General features: G+C 37.2%; 1 protein-coding gene across 6 annotated transcripts in view; it reads right to left on the reverse strand.

Moving 5' to 3' along the window:
• The window catches only part of CLEC16A (C-type lectin domain containing 16A), an 84,946-nt gene that overhangs the window by 45,369 nt on the left and 20,148 nt on the right, over nucleotides 1-19,429 (reverse strand). For 5 of the 6 annotated variants that reach the window (XR_012996440.1, XM_076351456.1, XM_076351454.1 and 2 more), the window contains 7 exons: nucleotides 14,951-15,179; nucleotides 13,409-13,538; nucleotides 9,142-9,242; nucleotides 4,786-4,908; nucleotides 3,092-3,201; nucleotides 2,552-2,596; nucleotides 1,024-1,074 (listed from right to left, as the gene is read on the reverse strand). Coding sequence is in view for 5 of the 6 variants with exons in the window: in XM_076351456.1 (XP_076207571.1) it covers nucleotides 1,024-1,074; nucleotides 2,552-2,596; nucleotides 3,092-3,201; nucleotides 4,786-4,908; nucleotides 9,142-9,242; nucleotides 13,409-13,538; nucleotides 14,951-15,179 (789 nt within the window). In the remaining variant the exon portion in view is untranslated. The remainder of the gene's footprint in view (nucleotides 1-1,023; nucleotides 1,075-2,551; nucleotides 2,597-3,091; nucleotides 3,202-4,785; nucleotides 4,909-9,141; nucleotides 9,243-13,408; nucleotides 13,539-14,950; nucleotides 15,180-19,429) is intronic. The other variant, XM_076351455.1, reaches the window with a different exon arrangement.

Here is a 19,429-nt window from a genome sequence, read left to right on the forward strand (position 1 = left end):
GTAGAAGCTCTATACCATGTTACTTACACAACTCATCTGACAAGACAATATCAGTGTTACTTAGCACTTAAATCAGCCTGCCCAGCAAGCCATTTGCTAGCTAGGCGAATAAATATGGTTTAATGATAACAAAGTTCAAGCTCCAGGGTGTAGCTCTGTCTTTTATGGTAAATAAAAAAAAATGCAGTCTCAGAGATACAACAGAAAAACCTACACGTATACTGAACTTGCAACATAAAAATGATGCTAGTATCGGTGCCACTTCTCAAACTAAAAGTACAGCAATACTTAACTACTAGAAAATTAAATGTTTCACTAAATACTTCTATTATTTAGGCTGGTAAAATACATGCAAGATGCTTCCCATATTAAAAGACTTATTGCAACACACCAACTGTAGATTGTGCTTTTTCAAAAAGACAGCTAGTGGCTGCTCATTAAATCCTGTACCACTGTACTTTCATCCGAATTCTATTGAATTGAAACAGATGATTAGTTTTAAAACATGTTTACCAGTTAAATATGAACTGTCTGAGATTAATCTTAGTAATCTGTTAAAACTTTCACAGCTGGTACTGCAGTGTAGGCAGTACCTCTCCTAGATGAGACAAAGGCCCTGATATTTGCTCCCTAGAACCCTGTTCTCTACTGGTAAGTGGCACCACTCAAAACTGAAACCTTGCTGGGCTTCAGAAAGATATGGGAAGATTTTCACATTGTTTAGTAACTAGAAAAAAAAAATTAATCCAATGTCTCATTTCCCAGGATAAAGTAATTTTTGTATATTCACTTTCAGAAAGTAATAGGCTTTTATTTAATAGAGCGCTGTGAAATTTCACATAAACAATTTATGTAAGTGTAGACACAACTCCTCAGAGAGAAAAAACCCCACCCACATTTTGTTATTCTACTCCCGGAAACAAAGATACCAGCATACTCAGTAGTTATCAATAAGTACTTGTTCTTGCTCCTGTGTTGTATCTGGGTTTGAGGATTTGGCAGGGTGGAAGGGGTCTCACTTACTGTCATACTCCGGTATTCATCTTCAAACATATCCAGAAAAATTTCTTCTCCCTTTCAAAAAAGGGATATGAACATATCATGAATCCTTATGGCTATGCAGCCATGCTTGTTTGTTTTTGTTTAATTATGTACTGGGTTTTCCTGTCCAGTCTCTGGCAGGGGGGCTGCAGGGGCCTCTGTGAGGAGAGGCTGGGGCTGTCCTGTGCCGGACACCACCAGTTCCAGCCAGTTCCAGCCACTTCGAAGAGCCCCACTGCAGGACACAGCTGAGCCCTTCAGCAACACTTATGGCACCTCTGGGAAAACACATTTAAGAAAGGGAGAGAGATTCCTCTGCAGCCCGTGGAGAGGACCATGGTGGAGCAGATATCCACACTGCAGCATCAGAGCAGGTGGATATACCCTGAAGGAACTGCAGTCTGTAGAGGACCCACACTGAAGGAGATTTTTTTTTTTCCTGAAGGACTGCAGCCCACAGAGGAGAGGACCCACATTGGGGCAGGGGAAAAGTGTAAGGATGAAGAAGCAGCAGAGACAAACTGTTATGGACTCACCCCAAACCCCTATTTCCCATCTCCCCTGCACCACTCAGCAGGGGTAGAAGGTACAAGAGTCAGGAATGAAGGAGAGAAGTTGAGCCTGGGAAAAGGGGGCGGTGGGGGAAGGTGTTGTTTTAATTTGTCTTTGTTTCTCACTATCTAGATTTATTTTAACTGGCAATAAATTAATTTTCGCCAAGTTGGGTCTGTTTTGCCCATGACTGTAATTGGTAAGTGATCTCCCTGTCTTCACGTCGACCACAAGATTTTTTTCATCTTAGATTCTCCCTCCATCCTGTTGAGGAGAGGGAGTGAGAGAGCGGCTGGGTGGACATTTGGCAGCCAGCCAAGGCCAACTCACCACAAGTTACTTATTTTCTGTAAGCCACATTTGAGAAAACATTCTTCAAGAGAATTCTAACAAAAATAGGAAGAGATTTTAAACACTTGAAATCTCTCATGGATTTACTGCTCCTTATACAGAAGTAACGCCTAGGGCTAAAAATTTTATTTCTGTCATTGTTTACAACACAAAAAAAAGGCAAAAAGCTGCAGAGATCTCCAATAAGAAAAAAAGATTAAGTAAAATTTTAGATCATCATTTCAGATAAGACACAAAAAAAGTAATGCCAAAAAGAAACACATTCCATATTAGTGTCAATGATAAAATCCCACAAACCTTCTAATAGTATGGCTCTGTTCCATGAAATACATCGCAGTTGCAACAAAAGCACGACTGCTAACTTGACCTCCAGTACAAACCCTATGAGACTTCTAACAGCCTTTTTGTGACGTATGTTAGTGTGGTATAGGAAGGGCAGGAAAGGACAGGAATCCTGCAACAAAACACTTCCTTCTCTATCACAAATATGGAGTTCCCACCTTAGAAGAAGTGCTGCCTTGGGCACTACATAGAGACTGGGCTGCAGACTTGCTTCTAATTCTACATTATGTAAAGGATTTTTTCTTACAGCATTTTGCATATATACCTTATAGAAACGACGGAGGAGATGAACACTTTCTTCCCTTGCACCCTAGAAAAGATAAAATAACTGTGTTTCAGGGAGTAAATACACCATTTACTCAAAAGTCACATTTAAGAAAACCCCAAAATTCATACAGAAGAGACTGTCTATTAATACCCTCACACTCATAGACTTCAGCCCAGAATTTGATAGAATATAGTTCTTGCACTTATGAAAATACAGCTTATGTGAGCTTGTTTCAAAAGCACTTTTCTTTACATTTTTGAGATAGATGACGTACAAATTTCAGAGAGAAAATTAAACATGACCCTGCTTGAGAAGTTAAGAGTTTAAATAGCAAGGTAACAGCAAAGCTGAGAACAGAACATGGGGTATTGATTCTTCGTGTTCACTGCACAGAGCCACCAATGGAAAGATGTTCTAGAAGCTCAAATTTCACATTTATGCTTATTGCAATCAAAAATGAAACGAATTTATTCAACTATGCTACAAGACTCAAAGATAAGTAATGCTGTGACTCCTAATTTGAAAGAAAATACTTACCTCAAGGCAAGCAAGGTGAACATCTTTTATGATGCTGCCATTTTTAGAAAACACAAGCTGCTTCAGCAACAGGCAGCCAAGTTCTAAAGTTGCCAAACGGATTTTTCCATCTATGAAAAGAAAATTTCAATATACAAAATAGTAGCAGTTTAAGTATTGCTCTTCTCATTACCCAATGTTCTTAAATGTTTCTACTCTTCTCTGCAATTGTCATAAACTTTGCTCCTCTATCATACACACCCTATCTGACAAGGATGAGTGCTGATGGCTATAAAAAAAACCTGGAAGAGTAATTTAAAGCAGAAGAAAATTTAAAGCAGAACCATGCAATAAGAAGGCAATAAAGATTAATACTATTAGAAAACAAGCCAAAACCAATGCCTTTATCAATGTAAAACTACAGAAGAATCACGTTTGGCATGGATAAAGTTACAAGATGAAAGGAAGTTTTGTATATAGCATACTAATAAGGCATAGCTTTTCCTTAAAAAAAGGATTCAGATTCAGCCTGGATGCAAGAATCTAGAGAAGTCAGACTGAAAGAATGCATTGAGATTTTAAGCTTACAGTTTCAGACGGATGTAAAAAAGAAAAGATATTAGAAATGTACAGTCTGAGCTCAGTGATCAATACTAAGACAATATACCCAAGAGACAGTTTGACCCCAACTCCCATCTACTATTTTACAAGTTAGCACTATGCTGCCAGAAACTAAAGATACAAAGGTCAGTACCCCCAAAAAGAAGAGAAAAGGAGATGTTCTACACAGCATTTAGCAAGCTTAATAAAACCCCACTATTTCCACCCCTCCCCAGAAGTGCTTCCGTTTAAATAAATGCATTTCCTCATCTTGCACTCTTTCCTTCTCCAGTATGTACAAACTCTTTATATATAAACATGCTTTTAATCTGTGACAGGCACATCAGCATAACAAGTTAATACTCTATAGATCAGTCTTGCGAGTCAAATAAGCGTTAGATTTTATTCTGCAGACAATCAGGAATTTGATAGTGCGTCAGTTTCAGGGGAAAACCAGTTCTACTCATTTGAAGTTTTAAGAGGGGAAGTGCAGGGAGAAAAGCTGTGGCTTGAACAAAAATCATGTTTCTGTGGAATAGGTCACTGAGCCTTATATCCCTCATTTCACAAAAAAAGTTGAAGTCAGGAAGAAAACCCACATTTTCTGCAAAACAGTTCAGAACTGAAAATACAATCTGCGATTAAAAAAAAAATCATGGGAAAGTTTGCTATTGCCTCTAGAGACAAATGACTCCTATAAGCAAAGGGTACCATATAGTTTTCAAGACTACTTCTCCACTGGAATTACTTTTACAATCAAAAGTGCCACAGATCATATTTTTAGGACAAAATCCTACATTAAGCTGAAATCACTATACATCATCATTTTTGTTTATTCAAAAACACAGGAAGTAGGAATTAAGACAACAGATCCTGTATAGTTGTGAGTATAAAAACAACTATTCAGCAGAAATCCATAGTTTCTGGTTCCTCAACAAGCAAGGAAAACCTGATAGTTGTCTTTCACAGACCGTATCTACTTATTGTTCATCGAAGAGCATGCTAAACAGACGCTTTCCCCTCAAAGACAAGAGGCTAGGTAGCTTTTTTTTTTTAAAAAAAAAATCTTCAGAAATTTCAGCTTGGCAAGAAAACAAATATTGGAAAAGTGATACCTGGTTGTGCAGCATAATTCATTATCCTGATGAGCCCTTCTGCAAGCACATGATTATATGAATTTCTCTCTTCAGCATGTTGAGCTGGAAGTTGAATTCTCTCCAGCTTGACTGGGTCAATTCCTTTTGTGGGGGATGAAGGAAGAAAGCTAAGTTAGAAAACAGGAGTATGCCTCGAGGTAAGTATTTAATAGACTGTAGCAGTTTTCTCAGAACAGTGCAATTAGCAATACAAAACTGGGCAAGTTAGTTTTGAATTTCTATTACAAGGAAAAGGAGGAACAACAGAAAGACTAAACACATTTATGTATCACTGAAAAATCTCAGCCTTAAATGGAGCCTACTGGGTGAAGACACTCAAATCCCAAAGCGGTTGGTGACATCCAAACCATTTTGCAGCATCTAGAATTCTCAGACTATTTGTTTGCATCTACATCTGAAGAGCATAAAGGCTAAAGGGGAAAAGATAAAAGTTTGATTTTAAATTCCGCTTTGGTAGTAAGTGATCAGTTCATATATGTTTTAAAAAAATAGGAATTTTATTTTGTAACTAGTAGCCTCTTATTTAGTACCCTCCCCAACACAAGTCTCGGATTCTCACTGACTTCTTGTGTAAGGAAACTCAACCCATCTTTCTTCAACTATTCCTCTAAAATAGCAAAGTTATTTCTCAGAACAGACTGGTTACTGTAAGACTTCTAAGAACAAAACACAGTTATGGATTGCTGAGGATCTTCCTGTCCTTGTTCTAAAGAACAGTAATAAACAACCCCATAAAACAGAAGATGACTATATTGTGGTTTATAGTTTCTTCCAACCCTGAACTTGTAGTTAACTCTACATAATGCCATTTATGATCTCTTATTTATTTCTTCACTAAGCATATGTATTTGGAACAATTAATAAAGGTCTGTTTGAAGATTAATGACAATGATACAAATGTTCTCTGTCTTGATGAGACTGAAGAAAGGGGTGGGGGGAGGAAGGAAGCAGGGCAATCAGAGTATTAGTGTTCACAACAATCTAACAGTTTAGTAAAGAGCTACAGTTTTCCTTCTGGAAAGGAAAGCTGCTTATGAGTAACACAGAGAATATCTATATGCAAATTAAGTTCTCACAGAAGAACATGGTCATTAACCAGCAGAAAACATGGGGGAGGAATGAGGCAGGACCAGGCAGGTGTTCAAAGTGGCCAAATTGAAATCACAGTGAAAGAATTCATATTCAGCATCTTTCATTTGGTTGCCTGTCTGCGAAGGATGCAGAATTCTGCGTTCTTGAGATACAGTACATGCTCTAACAATATATATGAACGGCTCCTTCTGGGATTAAAAAAAAAAATCTCTCAGATACAATTTGCAACAAATTTGTTTAGCTGCATACATGTACCTCTTCGGATTCTTTCTTCCTGTTCACACAGATATTTCTTGCTCGTGAAAAACAAGCACATTTTCTTTAAACTCATTCAAGAACATGGTGCAAAATGCAGACTCGGTATCCAAATGGAAGGAGTCATGATCAAAAGCCTCAATAGGGTGTCTACATTTAGCAACAGAGACTGAGAAGGCTGCTCCCTTAGAGGCAAGGCCTGAAACCAAAGTTCTTGGATAAGCTAGGGCAATTCAGATTTTTCTGAATGTGTTCTGTTGTAGACTTCTCCACAGTATCAGAATGAGGGGGGAAGGTGAAATTCAAACTGACCAGCTAGAGAATCAGAAGCATATCTGAAACAGCCAATATACTGAAATAGAAAACTGCAACTCATTTTCCTGTGGTGTAGAGAAGACAAGCTTGTGTTGCATTCAGTCACAAGAAACCATCCTAAAATTCCCAATTCATTACCTGTTTGTTTGAACTGATTCAAGTGCTCCCTAGAGCATTTACCATCTCTGTCAGATAGACAGTAAATAGACAATCAGATCCTAGACACACAACTCCTAGAGATTTATTACTTCCTGAAACTGGGGAAACAACATGGCCTCTCCATGTTTGGAGAGAGACCTTCATGTCCTTTTGTAAAAGAAAAGGATCATTGACCCATACCTTGAGAAAGTCTGTAAGCAGACATCTCTCTTGCATTATACTGAATTCAGATATAAACACTGGCTCCAGCTCAATCCTGAGGCACCTTCCATGACTGATATTGAATTTGATGTAGAAAGGAGCAGCTGTACAGCTCCTGAGCTTTCAAAGAACATTCTGCTCTTGCATCAAACAGGGGCACTGAATCAGCAGCTTGTAAAATCCCTGCTCTTCAAGACACAGAGGCACTGATTCTGTGGCCCCCAAGGCTGAAAGCAGCCTATTAAAGGGCACAAGAGGAGTGGGTTGGTGAAAGACACTGAAGACCAAAACTGGATCTCATCTGTCTAGCACGTAAGATCTAGGGTCAAGGATAGGGGGAGAAAGGAAAATAGCTTCCAAAGAGCAACAGGCCAATATAAATTGTTGTCAAGGAAAGCCAATGAGTATAGCATAAGAGTTTTTCATTTAGAGAGGGCTGATGTGACCACCAAAGAATGTAGATTTTGACCCCCTAAATGCATAAAAGGTATCTCCAGTTTTAGGGCCAGGATACTTTTAGTCTCTTAAAAGGTAGATATTTCACTGCCTGTTGTATTTCTCTTGGTAACTCTGCATATCGGGTGAAAAATAAACTGCACAGAGATTGCTGAAACTAAGCCGTAAGAGGCTGCATCTGCTGCGTACCTCACTGTTTACAGCAATGCTATAGATGTAAGCAAATCATCTTTGAAACAAGAGAGGATGTCAGACTTTTTCTGGGAACAGGATATTGAAGAGTGACTAATTACACTGAAAGCAAATACAGTGGGCTGAAGGACTATGGTCTTAAATAGAAGAATTCTTAAGAAATACAACCCTAGAGTGCAGGCTTACTCCTTTACAATGATATTGAAAGACTTCTGGGGACTCTCTGAAGCTACAACAGTTACAACTAATGATTCTGGCTATTCACAGCTTCAACTAATGAATTTTAAGAGGAGAGAATCCACCTCTGACATCAGGGTTTTCTAGTACAGTGATGCTCAAAAGTCCCTTGGACTTCTGGAAGAAGTATACTGGTTGCAGGGGCGGGTGGGAAATCAGAGATGCAAGTCAGAGAGGGCTAGAGCATGGCAAGGCTGTGGTGCTATCTTTGGTGGTATTAGTTGCATCATCTCTTGTCGTAAGAGACTGAAAACCCTGAAATTGTCTGCAAATTATAATCTCGGAGAAGCATTCCTTCATTCCTGGGAAAAGATAAAGCCATCAAGAGGATGGAGGAGAACAGGAGGGGCTCAGCTTAGCTGGTTCCCTCAAGACTCTCATTTCCACTCTACTTTTCCATTAGAGGTAGCTTGAAGCTAGAACAGAATCCTTACTTTTAAGCATGCCATCACACCTGATGCTCTTTTGCTCAGTTTACTGTAGCAGTTGATTCACTTAAATCACTAGTATGTTATAGGAACTATCCTCATAGGCAGAAAATAACTTAAATTCAGCTCTTGATTCCTGAAACACACGATTATTCACATGTATGAGATGTTTATATTATTGCTCCATAAGGAATCTATTTAAAATGCACACAAAGATAAACAGCAAAAAAGCTAACCATAATCATCCCTTAGAAAAGGTTACATATTCTCATACTGTCCGAATTATAATGAAGTACACATTTAGCATAGTTTTGCTAGTTTATAAAATAGTCCAGGCTCTTTGGGAGACTTGCAAGATGTATTATGGCATAGAACACTGACAACTTAAACAAGCTTTCAATCAATTACGGCACGATGGATGAGAAGGCTGTTGAGGAATTGCACAGTATAAAAAGAGTTACTGAAGCACTGTCAAAGCTGGATAGAAATAGGCAACACATGACTTCCGTAATCACATCTGATTCTCAGGCCTTGTGAATTATCTATAAGCTTAAACTATACAAAGATTTCATTTTAACATATGGGGACAAGTTTTACAACATTTTATACTTGGCTTACATGAGCTAACACAGTACATGCGAAGTGGGAAAGAATTGGATCCCATATATATGTGTAGATTGAATATAGTGGGCTTCAACTGAAATTAAGAGATTAAAAATGAAACACAATAATCCTATTCCAATTCCAAGAAACCTATGGAAGAAAAGTTACCTGATCTTCACAAAGCTTTCTACCAAACTGTTCTTAAAAAGGTGATCCTTAGCAACTGTTTTTACTTAGAGCATACTTATTTTTCCCTCCCCCATATAAAGAATTTCTCACCGTTTAAGACATGCATAAACATGTTACAAACAGATCATGCCTGTCTAAAACCATGTGTCTCATTTAGTTTCCTCTGGAAAAAGCAAAAATTGCTTACCTTTGTTGTGTGACATTGCATATAGAAGACAGAGCACAAAGAGGGCATAGTAATCATCTTCAGCACAGTCCAGTGCATTATAGACCATATCAAGAAAAGGCCTGTGGAAAGGAATAGTTTTATAACGGTTAAGAAGAAAAAGACCATATCTACAGAAAAATGAGTAACTATCTTGTTCTACATGTAGCTAATGGAAGAGGCAAATTTACAGTAATGCACATTTTCAGGCATTAAACAAAACTTAACCTGTTAAAGAGTACTCAGATTATGGCCATGCCTTGTATTTACATTCTGGTATTAATTCTAATGTTTTAATGGGATTTGTTACATAATACTTTCCCAAGAATTGGTTTGTCACACATTTACTGGGTTGTGTGTAGCACATTTAGTATGTATGCAGAAGCGTTGTACAGCTTGTTTTAAGTGTATACATAAGTAAGTTCAAGGAGCTGCTATCACTGTTGCATAAAAAAGACTACCTTAAAACTCATGTACTAAAAGTTTTTACTGTTACAATAAAGCAGTTTTCAAAGTTTGGAGGAAGCTATGTTATTCTAAAACAATCGGTCAAAAACTTTACTGTTGAACAGTTATAGGAAAGGAAAACAAACAAGGAAGGAACATTTGAATGGAAAAAAGAAAGTTTTGGACTACAGATGAGCTTTGTTTTCCTGGGTTTAAGCATGTGTGACCTACGACATATACACAAGAAGCTACCAACAGTGCCAAGTTCACCCTTCACCTGTACCCTGAGCAGACCAGAAAAGTCAATTTAATCCAGAAGCCGATTAGACAGATCAGATATGGCTGACATTCAGCTGATACTAGCACAAGTGTGATGGCAAGGCAACTTGGCTTCTTGTCTTAAGCTGGCTTGCATCTAATCAGTTCAGAGCACAAGTAGAAATTAAATCCATTTTCACAGGTGGCCCAGACAGACACCCACCCCCCCACACCCAAAAAAAAAAAAAAAATCAGGGAAGTGTCAGAGTCACCAGAAGAGGAGAGTTTAGAACCTTGATTTAGAAAAGGTAATTCCTACCTCTCAAAGTATTTTTAACAGTGAAAGGAAAAAAAATCCTTACATTACCTAAATTACATCCAAATAAAATACATTGAAATAACATCCAAAGTCATAAAAAAAAATACATTTTCCTATCTTCAGACCTAGCAGACAAGAAGCATCCACTACAAACTCATTGCTGTGGTTAGCTATGGGTCAGAAGGGCTATCAAAGATCAGAACACAACATACCTCTATACCTATTCCAGACCTGTGGCGCCCTCATGGTCACACTTAATGTATCCCAGTAAGCCACTCAACCGAAGTCATAACAATGTATTGAACACTTCCCATCAGCTCCATGCACATTTCAACAACGTGCTCTCTTTTACTAAAACAAGGTTATGACAAGAATAACAGAACACGCTGTTCCTCTGCTCAGTTCAGGACATTGCAGTCATATGTTTGTGCATTTCTGAAGCTGGATTACAAGCATCCTCTATGATAACTTAAATGCCACTGAGTTATGATCCATCTTTGTCCAAGTTCAGCACTGCTGTATGTACCTAAGCCAAATTTCCCACATGATGTTCCTATTGTAGATCTCAAAAGAACATCACTATTCAAGCAAAAATAGCCTAAAGAATTAGCAATGTTGAAAATAAACCAAGAGTGCCTTCAGTTTTCCTAAGCATTAAACAAGCCCTACAAGCCTCATGACATCCTGAAACAGGGTGCTTTACACATAGCAAAGGGAGTTGAGCTTCAAGGTCTAAAGAAGAAAGAGGACCAAGATATCCAAGTTCAAGATTATTAAAATACTTAAATGCTAGATAACACTACGTCTGTTGTCAGACCAACAATAGGTGGTAATTACCCTAAAAACTGACCTATGATGTAAAAGTAATATTTATTTTAATTTTATTAAAACCAATGTTTTAGGAGGTCAAAACTGCAGAAATATCAGTAGCTGTTCCATTAACACCAATATTACATGGTATTAAATGACTTCTGTAATCTCTAATGCATTTTTCATTGTTTTTCCCCCACATACTACTTAGATTTGTGAAATTACATAACTTCAAAAAATATGATTACAGCAGTGAAAGAAATAATTTTCATTCCAGATGCTTCTTCACAGCACCTATCTATCTGCATTATCAAAGTCTCAATGGCAATAATCTGAAGCCAAAACAACTTCTAGGAATCCCACTCATCAACAGGTCCTCATATAGACTAAATACAGGATAGACCCAGAAAAACTTCAGCTGTAAGAAAGCAGCAACAGAAGGCACAACATAGCATGAAGGTTTCACATTCTGGAAAAAACTTTGCTATGTAGAATATCATAAAAGGAAGTTAATTTAAAACAAGCCTTTAGGCTTAAACTTTCCAGTAGTGAGGCACATCAAAATGAAATTACACCCCAAAAAAATTAAACTTTCTCTTGTATGTTCTTCACAGTAGTAAAAGGGCCAGGGGGAATTGAAAACTTGACTTACCTTTTACAGCTACAGATTTTTAACTGCAAACTGTACTGTTTTCCATTTTAATTTTCAACAAATATTGGACAATTTTTAAAAAACACTTTTAACATTAAAGGCTATATGGCAAGTATTTTCAAATGTATTTCTTAACTCTGTAAGCATTTTCCTCCTTCACTAGCCTTTTACTAGTGACTCGATAGAAGAAACAGATCAAATGCCATACAAGTATTCTTCAAATTACTTATTCTTGTGGAGTGTGTCCACAATTGAAGACTGCAACACATTAGGAATCACTATTATCACAATCATTAATGATTATTCCAATTATGGAAGTTTCTCCCACTTCAAGCATGGAATAAAAGATCACTGCATTTTCCACTACCACATGGCACCTTATCCACAAGGCTCAGTGATTCCAATCAGTGTAAGAAAGAAGCTATACACACCTGAGCAAATTTCTTGAGAGATTTAGCTACTGTTTCAAATACTACATTTGGCATATGGAATAACACAAAATTTTAAGCTACAGCAGCTTATCCACCTATATTTCCAAAAATTCATGTACAAAACTAAGGCCAAAATGCCCTACACAATGTCTATCCTTATTTAAAAAATATTTTTAGCTCTGCAAATTCTTTGATGCTGTTTATTTTTAGAAAAGATGCAGTATACTGTCAGATCATATCTGCAGATCAAGGGTCCTGAAATGCAGACATTTGCCAAATGCATTGGCATCTCACATGTAAGTATGTTGCACATTTCAAGACCTGAGCATCCTAGTTGCTTTAGTATTCAATGCAGTCATTGCCAATTTCTTTCTAAAAACCATTTGGCACATATTTTAGTCAAAATATCAATAATCTAGAACAATGTATTTTAAAGCCAGTTCAAGTCGAGGTTGGATTTCACTTTTACAATGAAATTAAATGTTATCTTTATTAATGAATGTAATCTAAGCTACATAAAAGTTATAATGGAGACAGAATGAAATTCTGGAAATACTAGGCAGCATTTCCCAAGTTTAAAAATAAATTTGAAATCCTATTAAACGTGCATTTCCCAGGAGACACATTTGCAATTACTTTTGTGTCAGGGATGGCACGTTCGGTTTCTTTTCTTTAGCATTCTAATAACAAGAACACAAAATTCTTACTGAGATAATGTCTTATGGGTATTTAATATATCCAAGTTTAAATTTTGAAGGCAGGGCAATTTCTGCTCCCAGAAACACTTAAAAACTGCATTTCCAAGAAAAGTTTTCAATAACCCTAAGATATACTAACAGATCTTGGAAACCGTACATAGGTTAGCAGGGTTTGTTCGTTACTACTACTACAATTCTGCAAAATTCAGCCCTGAACTGAGGAGATTTCCTTGTTTTTTCCCTATGGGTGTATGCAAAATTGACAGATGTGACCATAAATATCATTAAGAAAACTTCTTCTGGCTTAATTTAGAGGCTTAGAAAATTCTGGAATGAAAACATTTATATTCTGGTTTTATTGTGTTAATATTCTGTAATTTAACTTTACCAACTTAAGGCATCACAATTGCCATAAAGGAAAGCACAAACTTTACAAAGGAACAGGACCATTTCCCAAACTGATCAGTAGAGAGGCCATATCCCATTTTTCTGTTGCCTCACTTATTTGTGATCCACAAGAACTTCAGTAATTTTAATTGGAGGCAGATTTGAAACATCCCTTAAGAGAAGTGAGAGTTAACGGGAGGGCAAGTAAGGAAGCAATCCAGCAAAATATATTACAGTTCCTTTATACCTGTTCCAGTTTGTTATCTCACTCCCAGAGGCAGCTGCACTCTTTTCTTCATCTGTTGTGTTCTGTTCTGTCACAGTAGAGATAGACAATTCTGACAGTTTACATCTCTCCATTATTACCATCTCTATTTCTAAAACAAAAACAAAAAACCCACCAAAATTTGATATTTTTAACAAACAGTTATCACAAGCTCCTTCGTATTTTCCGTTTTGCATTAAAAGTGACTGATGCAACTATATGTAAGAGGTATAACCATAACCTCAGAAAGGTTAATGAATGAATAGATGTAGGCAAGTTTTCCTCCCAATAAAGAAATTTGCTTACATTTCTTTAGGGAATTTAACTGCTATAAGAAAATTACACATATACATATGTAAAGAAAATACACAGATTATTTTGGCAAATAAACAAGCAACAGTAATCCCCCTCCCCTCCAAACCACAGGACGAAAACACATAGAACCTCTTTCTGGAAAAAAAATTTCTTTGTGAAAATGCTGGTGAGTTTGGGGCATGGGTGGACATCAAGTTTCATAGAGGGTGTAAATAGGTCTCTGCAATTACAGCAAACAGGATACCCGGTCCCGAGTGCTTCATAACTATTGGCTTTAAGTAGAAGTATTAGGACCCAATCTAGCTTTTGCTTAAGAATTTGGACAAAGATGACTACTAAATGCACCAGTTTACACAGTAGGTCATGTCATATTTTCTTCAAATCATGGTAGACAATACATCAGTTATTTGACACCATTTAAGGAAAGCCTTCTCAAACAGACTGTTTACCTAAACCAAAATGCAACTATGTTTGGAGAGGCTGTCAAAGCGTAAAGGTCTTGTTTTCAATTGCTTGCATGCAATTCCGCCACATTTTTCCTCAATTTATGGCTAAAGTAAAGACTAGTTTCTGATGTACATCCTTCTAATAGTTACTAACTAGAAAAATAAATAGTTACGATATGCTCTAAGACCACTCATCCTATAAAACCAATTCTTCTTAAGGTTAGCATTATGTCAAAGATCCTGAAAACGTGCAATTAATAAACTTCAGAAGTTAAAGACGTTTTCTTCAGTTCTGAACTATTTAATATCATCTTCTACCATGTACTGTCACTTTTAGCACACTTGTTGAATTTTATCATTGAAACATGCATAAAATACTCCCAGCCATCTTACAAAGGTAAAGTGGCTACACCATTTGCCTTACCACAGAAGGAAAAGTTACAAAGTTGTGAAGCCTACTTATAAAGTGCTCCATAATCATGTACACCTAGGTGCAAGGCTTGCATTTGTGATAAGGGCCGAAGACTACAGGAAGATATGAAAACACTTTCATAGTTTTTAATCAGATTAGAAGTAAATGTTCTGACAGAATGATTTAACATGAGGAAAAAAAAATACAGCCAGAGACTGAAACAAATTTAATAGTCCCATGTTTACCTAGCGCAACAAGAGAACAAGTCACGTAACAGATCACAACTAGGTCCATGCAGTAAATAAAAGTATCCAAATTGTAAGCATCATTTTTATTTGCTGGTATACTCACCTTCGTTTTCACTGCTTGTTCTGATGCCCTTTGAACTCGCTTCTGTACCTTTAGTTTTATCTAGATCATCTTGGTTATCTTCAGATCCTCTCTCCTCTTCATCTTCTTCCCCAACATTTTTATAGTTGGGTCTTTTCTGCACCCTCTTCTTCCCCTTCTGTTTGTTAATTTCAAGAGACCTCTCAAGTGTTTCTGTTGGTTTTATGAAACATCTGATACTTGACTTTGCCTGTAAATTTGAAGAGTTTACACTGAGTTACAACAAGACATTTTTAACTCTAATTGATAAAGAAACTTCAGTCCATATAAAAGAGGGTTTTCTAAAAACCTAATGTAAATTAGCACACCACTTACAAATCTCAAACCCATTTTAAAAATACAAGAAAGCAGATCTCGTTATATTAAATCATCAGTAGAACAATTATCTCCAAAGTAGCATATCCTAAAGATCAAAGTATGCCATCTTGAGACACAAAGATATAGAACTACCTATTTTATCAATAGAAGTTTATTAATATTTTTTCCCTTCTTTGAACTTTCTTAACAGGCGAGACAGCTAGTACATATAAAATTAAGATACCTTTTGCAAAAAGGATAAAGGCAGCAAAATCCAAAGTGTGTGTTGACAGCAATGTATTAATATGAAATACACTCTTTAAATGTCTTCAGCAGTAGCAAGGACAAAAACCAATGCTCTATGCCGCGAGCTCTTTTTGAATCTTAAGGTTCCCTCAACAGCATACTAGTCCTTGTATCAACTAGGAATAAATGGCACTGACATCAACCCTTTTCGGGCCTCCAGACATTGACTTACCAAGTCCAGAACACCAACACCATTTCATTTGTTAGACTTTAATATACTTGTGTTCTACCCAAAGATATCAGAAGTTTATCTTTCAAGTCAAAACACTGTTTTTGGACAAGAAGGCAAGCAGTATTAAATCAATACCTGATTTTCCTGATCATTAATTTACAGGGCAAGAAAATAAATTTAGATGACAAATTTCTCCCAGAGGAAATAAGTATTTCCAAGAGCCTGCGCCATCCTAACAACAGAGAACAATGTATTCTTACAGAAAGACACAAGACACTACAAGAAGTTCTGTGACTAGCAGGACTAACAAAACTTGGTTTCCTACAATTTTGCAGATTGTTTCTGAGCTGTGCTGCTTTGAGCTCCCTTCTCACTTGTTAGGCCTGCCAGCCGGATTACCAGAGTAATGCTCTCTCTCACCCAGAGCTATAAACACTGATCAGCCAAACCTCTCTGTTACTGAGAATTGAAACACATGGTTTGGGGGCTTCCTGCCAGCGCAGGTTTATGCTGAACAAGACTGCTACAGAACCTTCATTACCTTTCAGACCTCAATATTTCAATCACATTTAGTTGACGCTAGCTAAAGGGTTAAAAATTTAAGGGCAAGCAAGAGAAAAGAAGTAAGACTAGAGTAAATACAAAACTGATTCCATTCCTTGCCTTAAGTGACTCAAGTACAATAAGCATTGAAGATGAGTGCATCAAAGAGACCTCAGAGAAAAAAGTTTGGAAAAATCCCTCGTTTCACTTAATAAGGAACATGTATACATAAAAACTAAGAGATTAGGAAAAGATCTGGGAAGAAGCCTTCTACAAGTCAAAAGGCCAAAGTGTTTCTCTGAATCTTCTGACTTTTTAAAAAGGTTTATAGATATTGTACAAAAGTCACCTTACACTTCGCACTGAAACAAACCATAGGAGGAATCTTTCACAATACCAAAAAACCCCACAATGTGAAATTTACCACACTTATGTTGCCCAGTAACCTCTCTGATATATTTTTAGTCTGATCAAACTGCAACATAGGAAGGTTATAAAACAACCAGAGTTACAACCAGGTTACCTTTTACTGACGGCTTCTGGTCAGAAAAGTCATAAGAAAAGGGAAGAACACATTAAGTCCTATTCTTTGGGGGGTGGGGGGGGTGGGGGGAAGGTAGCATGCAAGTCGCATAATGCATTTTCCTCTTCCTGCATTCACTTACAATTGCTTCCTAGAATCCTGTAGCTACTTTCTTTATGAGGAATGCACGTACTTAACATCCTTGCATTTCTAATATGCTGTTAGCCATATGAGCAAAATAACAGAACAGAACAGTAGACAGCGGTGTGCTCATAAGCACTGAACCACGGTCTGGTCCATCTCAAGAAAGAATACTGAGAAAAAGTCAAGATATATACTCTGTTCTGCTAAGTATAACAAGGCTAAAACATTCTAAAATCAGACTTAAAATTAATTTCCATAGTATATGGTTTATCTAAGTTGATTATACAGTTTGAGACGCTGCTATTTTATATTTTTAAAGTGTCTTTCAACCGTATTTTCAATTATGGTTTATCTTGTGCAGTGTGTGGTGGTAAAATAAGGCAGTACCAGTAACAACTTCTATGGGAAGGAAAAAGTAGGTTAAACAAGAAACCAAGAAACATGAAATAGGTAGAGCTGGCCCACATCCGAATTATGCAGGAAAACAGATCTCACAGGATGTAAGGTAAACCTTAGCGCTAACAAGTTTAAGTACATTCTGTTGGCTACACATATTCAACTCTCATCACGAGATAAGAGTTAGTATTTCTTCTGATGCCATCTAAAAATAGAAATACAGGGAAAAACATGGAAAGAAAAGTGTATCTTAATTTGCTATACTTTGAGGTGGAGAACCTGTTCAATGGAGGTTGGGCAACCATTACTACCCTATGACATTGAGCAGATCTCCATGGGTAGGTTATTGCCAATTCATAAGGTATCAGCAGTTAGATCTGCTGGTGATTTTTTCCGCAAATTGATTTCCAGTAAAAAGTACCATTTGTTCCTGTTGTGACAACTACCATTGCTCTTTTGCCCTAAATAACTCTGGATACGTTGTATTTATACACAGCAACTGCAACCCTTCTCAGCTTTGTTAAGTATTCTTTACTCATTTAGTCTCCTATCATGAGGACACGTGACCCTGCTTCTGGTAATCTCAGTCCATACTCTCTACACCTCATTCCACTTTAATTTATCTTATTAGGAAGATGAATATAGATGTGGGGTTCTACTTACTTTGGGTTTTAGAAACTACATGTTAGTTAGAAACTGACAGTTACACTTCAATTTAAATATATCAAGACGTCTCAGTTACTAGATATGAGCAGTGTTAGGTACAGAGCAGGGGTTGAGAGATAACTGGGGCTCACCATAACACACAGAGATATCCCCAAAACAACAAGCTTAGGAGAGAATCAGAATGATTACCATGGGAAATTATAACAGAAAGGAAGTAGTAAAATATAAATTTGGGTCTGATTTAAGAACACACACAATTCTTCACAATTTTGAACTCAGTCAAAAAGTAAATTAAGAAATTTGCTCATCACTTTTCTCTACTAACCCTAGAACAAACAGTTCTGAAGTAGCTTCTGAAATATCTTCCATTATTCAATAGAAGTTTGTCATTTCTTTGCAACAGAATACACCACGGTAATAACTTTGCAATGATCCTGATACACCTTATAGTCCAAAGAACAGCCCCTGAAATGGTTAGCAATGCTCAAAAATCAACTTTCTACTCTAAGTCGTCCTATCAGAGCAACAAGAAACTGCCTCACCTTTACTTAAGTTGTCTATACCTCCGTAACTACAGCTGACTTTAGCCTCACTGCATTTTGTGTATCAGTAGGAAACACCATGCAATATATGCAGTAGTTGTTCATACTCATCAACTGAGAGCAGCTAACTTGATAGCTCCCCTCACTGGAAGCAGGGCATGGAGCTCTTCTGCTGAAGATAACTCCCTGCTCTTTCTGCAAATAACCAACCTCCACCAGTAGGCTTTCTGACAGCATAGGTTTTCCTCTCCAAGGTTTCATTGAAGAACATGGTGGAATTTACTAAAAACTAAAGTTTCTCCCATGGAAGTTTCTTCCTCATCTCCAAAAGTGCCACCACTCTGCTCTCCCTGTAACAAAGCTCCACCTCTAGCAGTTTCGCTAAGTGTCTATCCTAGAAAGCCAATACCCTTCCTATTTACTACCTGTTCAGGTATGACAGAACTCCCAGTTTACATGTCATGAGGACACATCTTTAAGACCACTAAGAAGCAGCAACCTAAACAGTATTACAAACATAAGAGAATAGATGAACAGAAGTTTATAGGAAGCCCCTAATATTCCTAACATCAGTGCAAGCACACAAACATATGCTACAGATATTTTGCAACTCTGTACAGTAACTACGACAGGAAAAGAAAATCTCACTTCTGCAACAACTGGTGCCCCACCCTCCCGCCACAAATTTCCTAGTAACAAAGCTGCTTCTGCACAAGTAACACACACGACATTCAGTACACAGCTAGCAGAAGGTCAGACATTTGCTAACACAAGTAGGAGATTGCTTTATCTTAAAGCATTCAGTCACTTCTACCATTCCACTGTAGTTTTTTCTAAAGAAGATTAGATTC

The sequence above is a fragment of the Aptenodytes patagonicus genome, chromosome 13 (assembly GCF_965638725.1).
Source record: "Aptenodytes patagonicus chromosome 13, bAptPat1.pri.cur, whole genome shotgun sequence".
NCBI classification, from domain to species: Eukaryota; Metazoa; Chordata; class Aves; order Sphenisciformes; family Spheniscidae; genus Aptenodytes; species Aptenodytes patagonicus.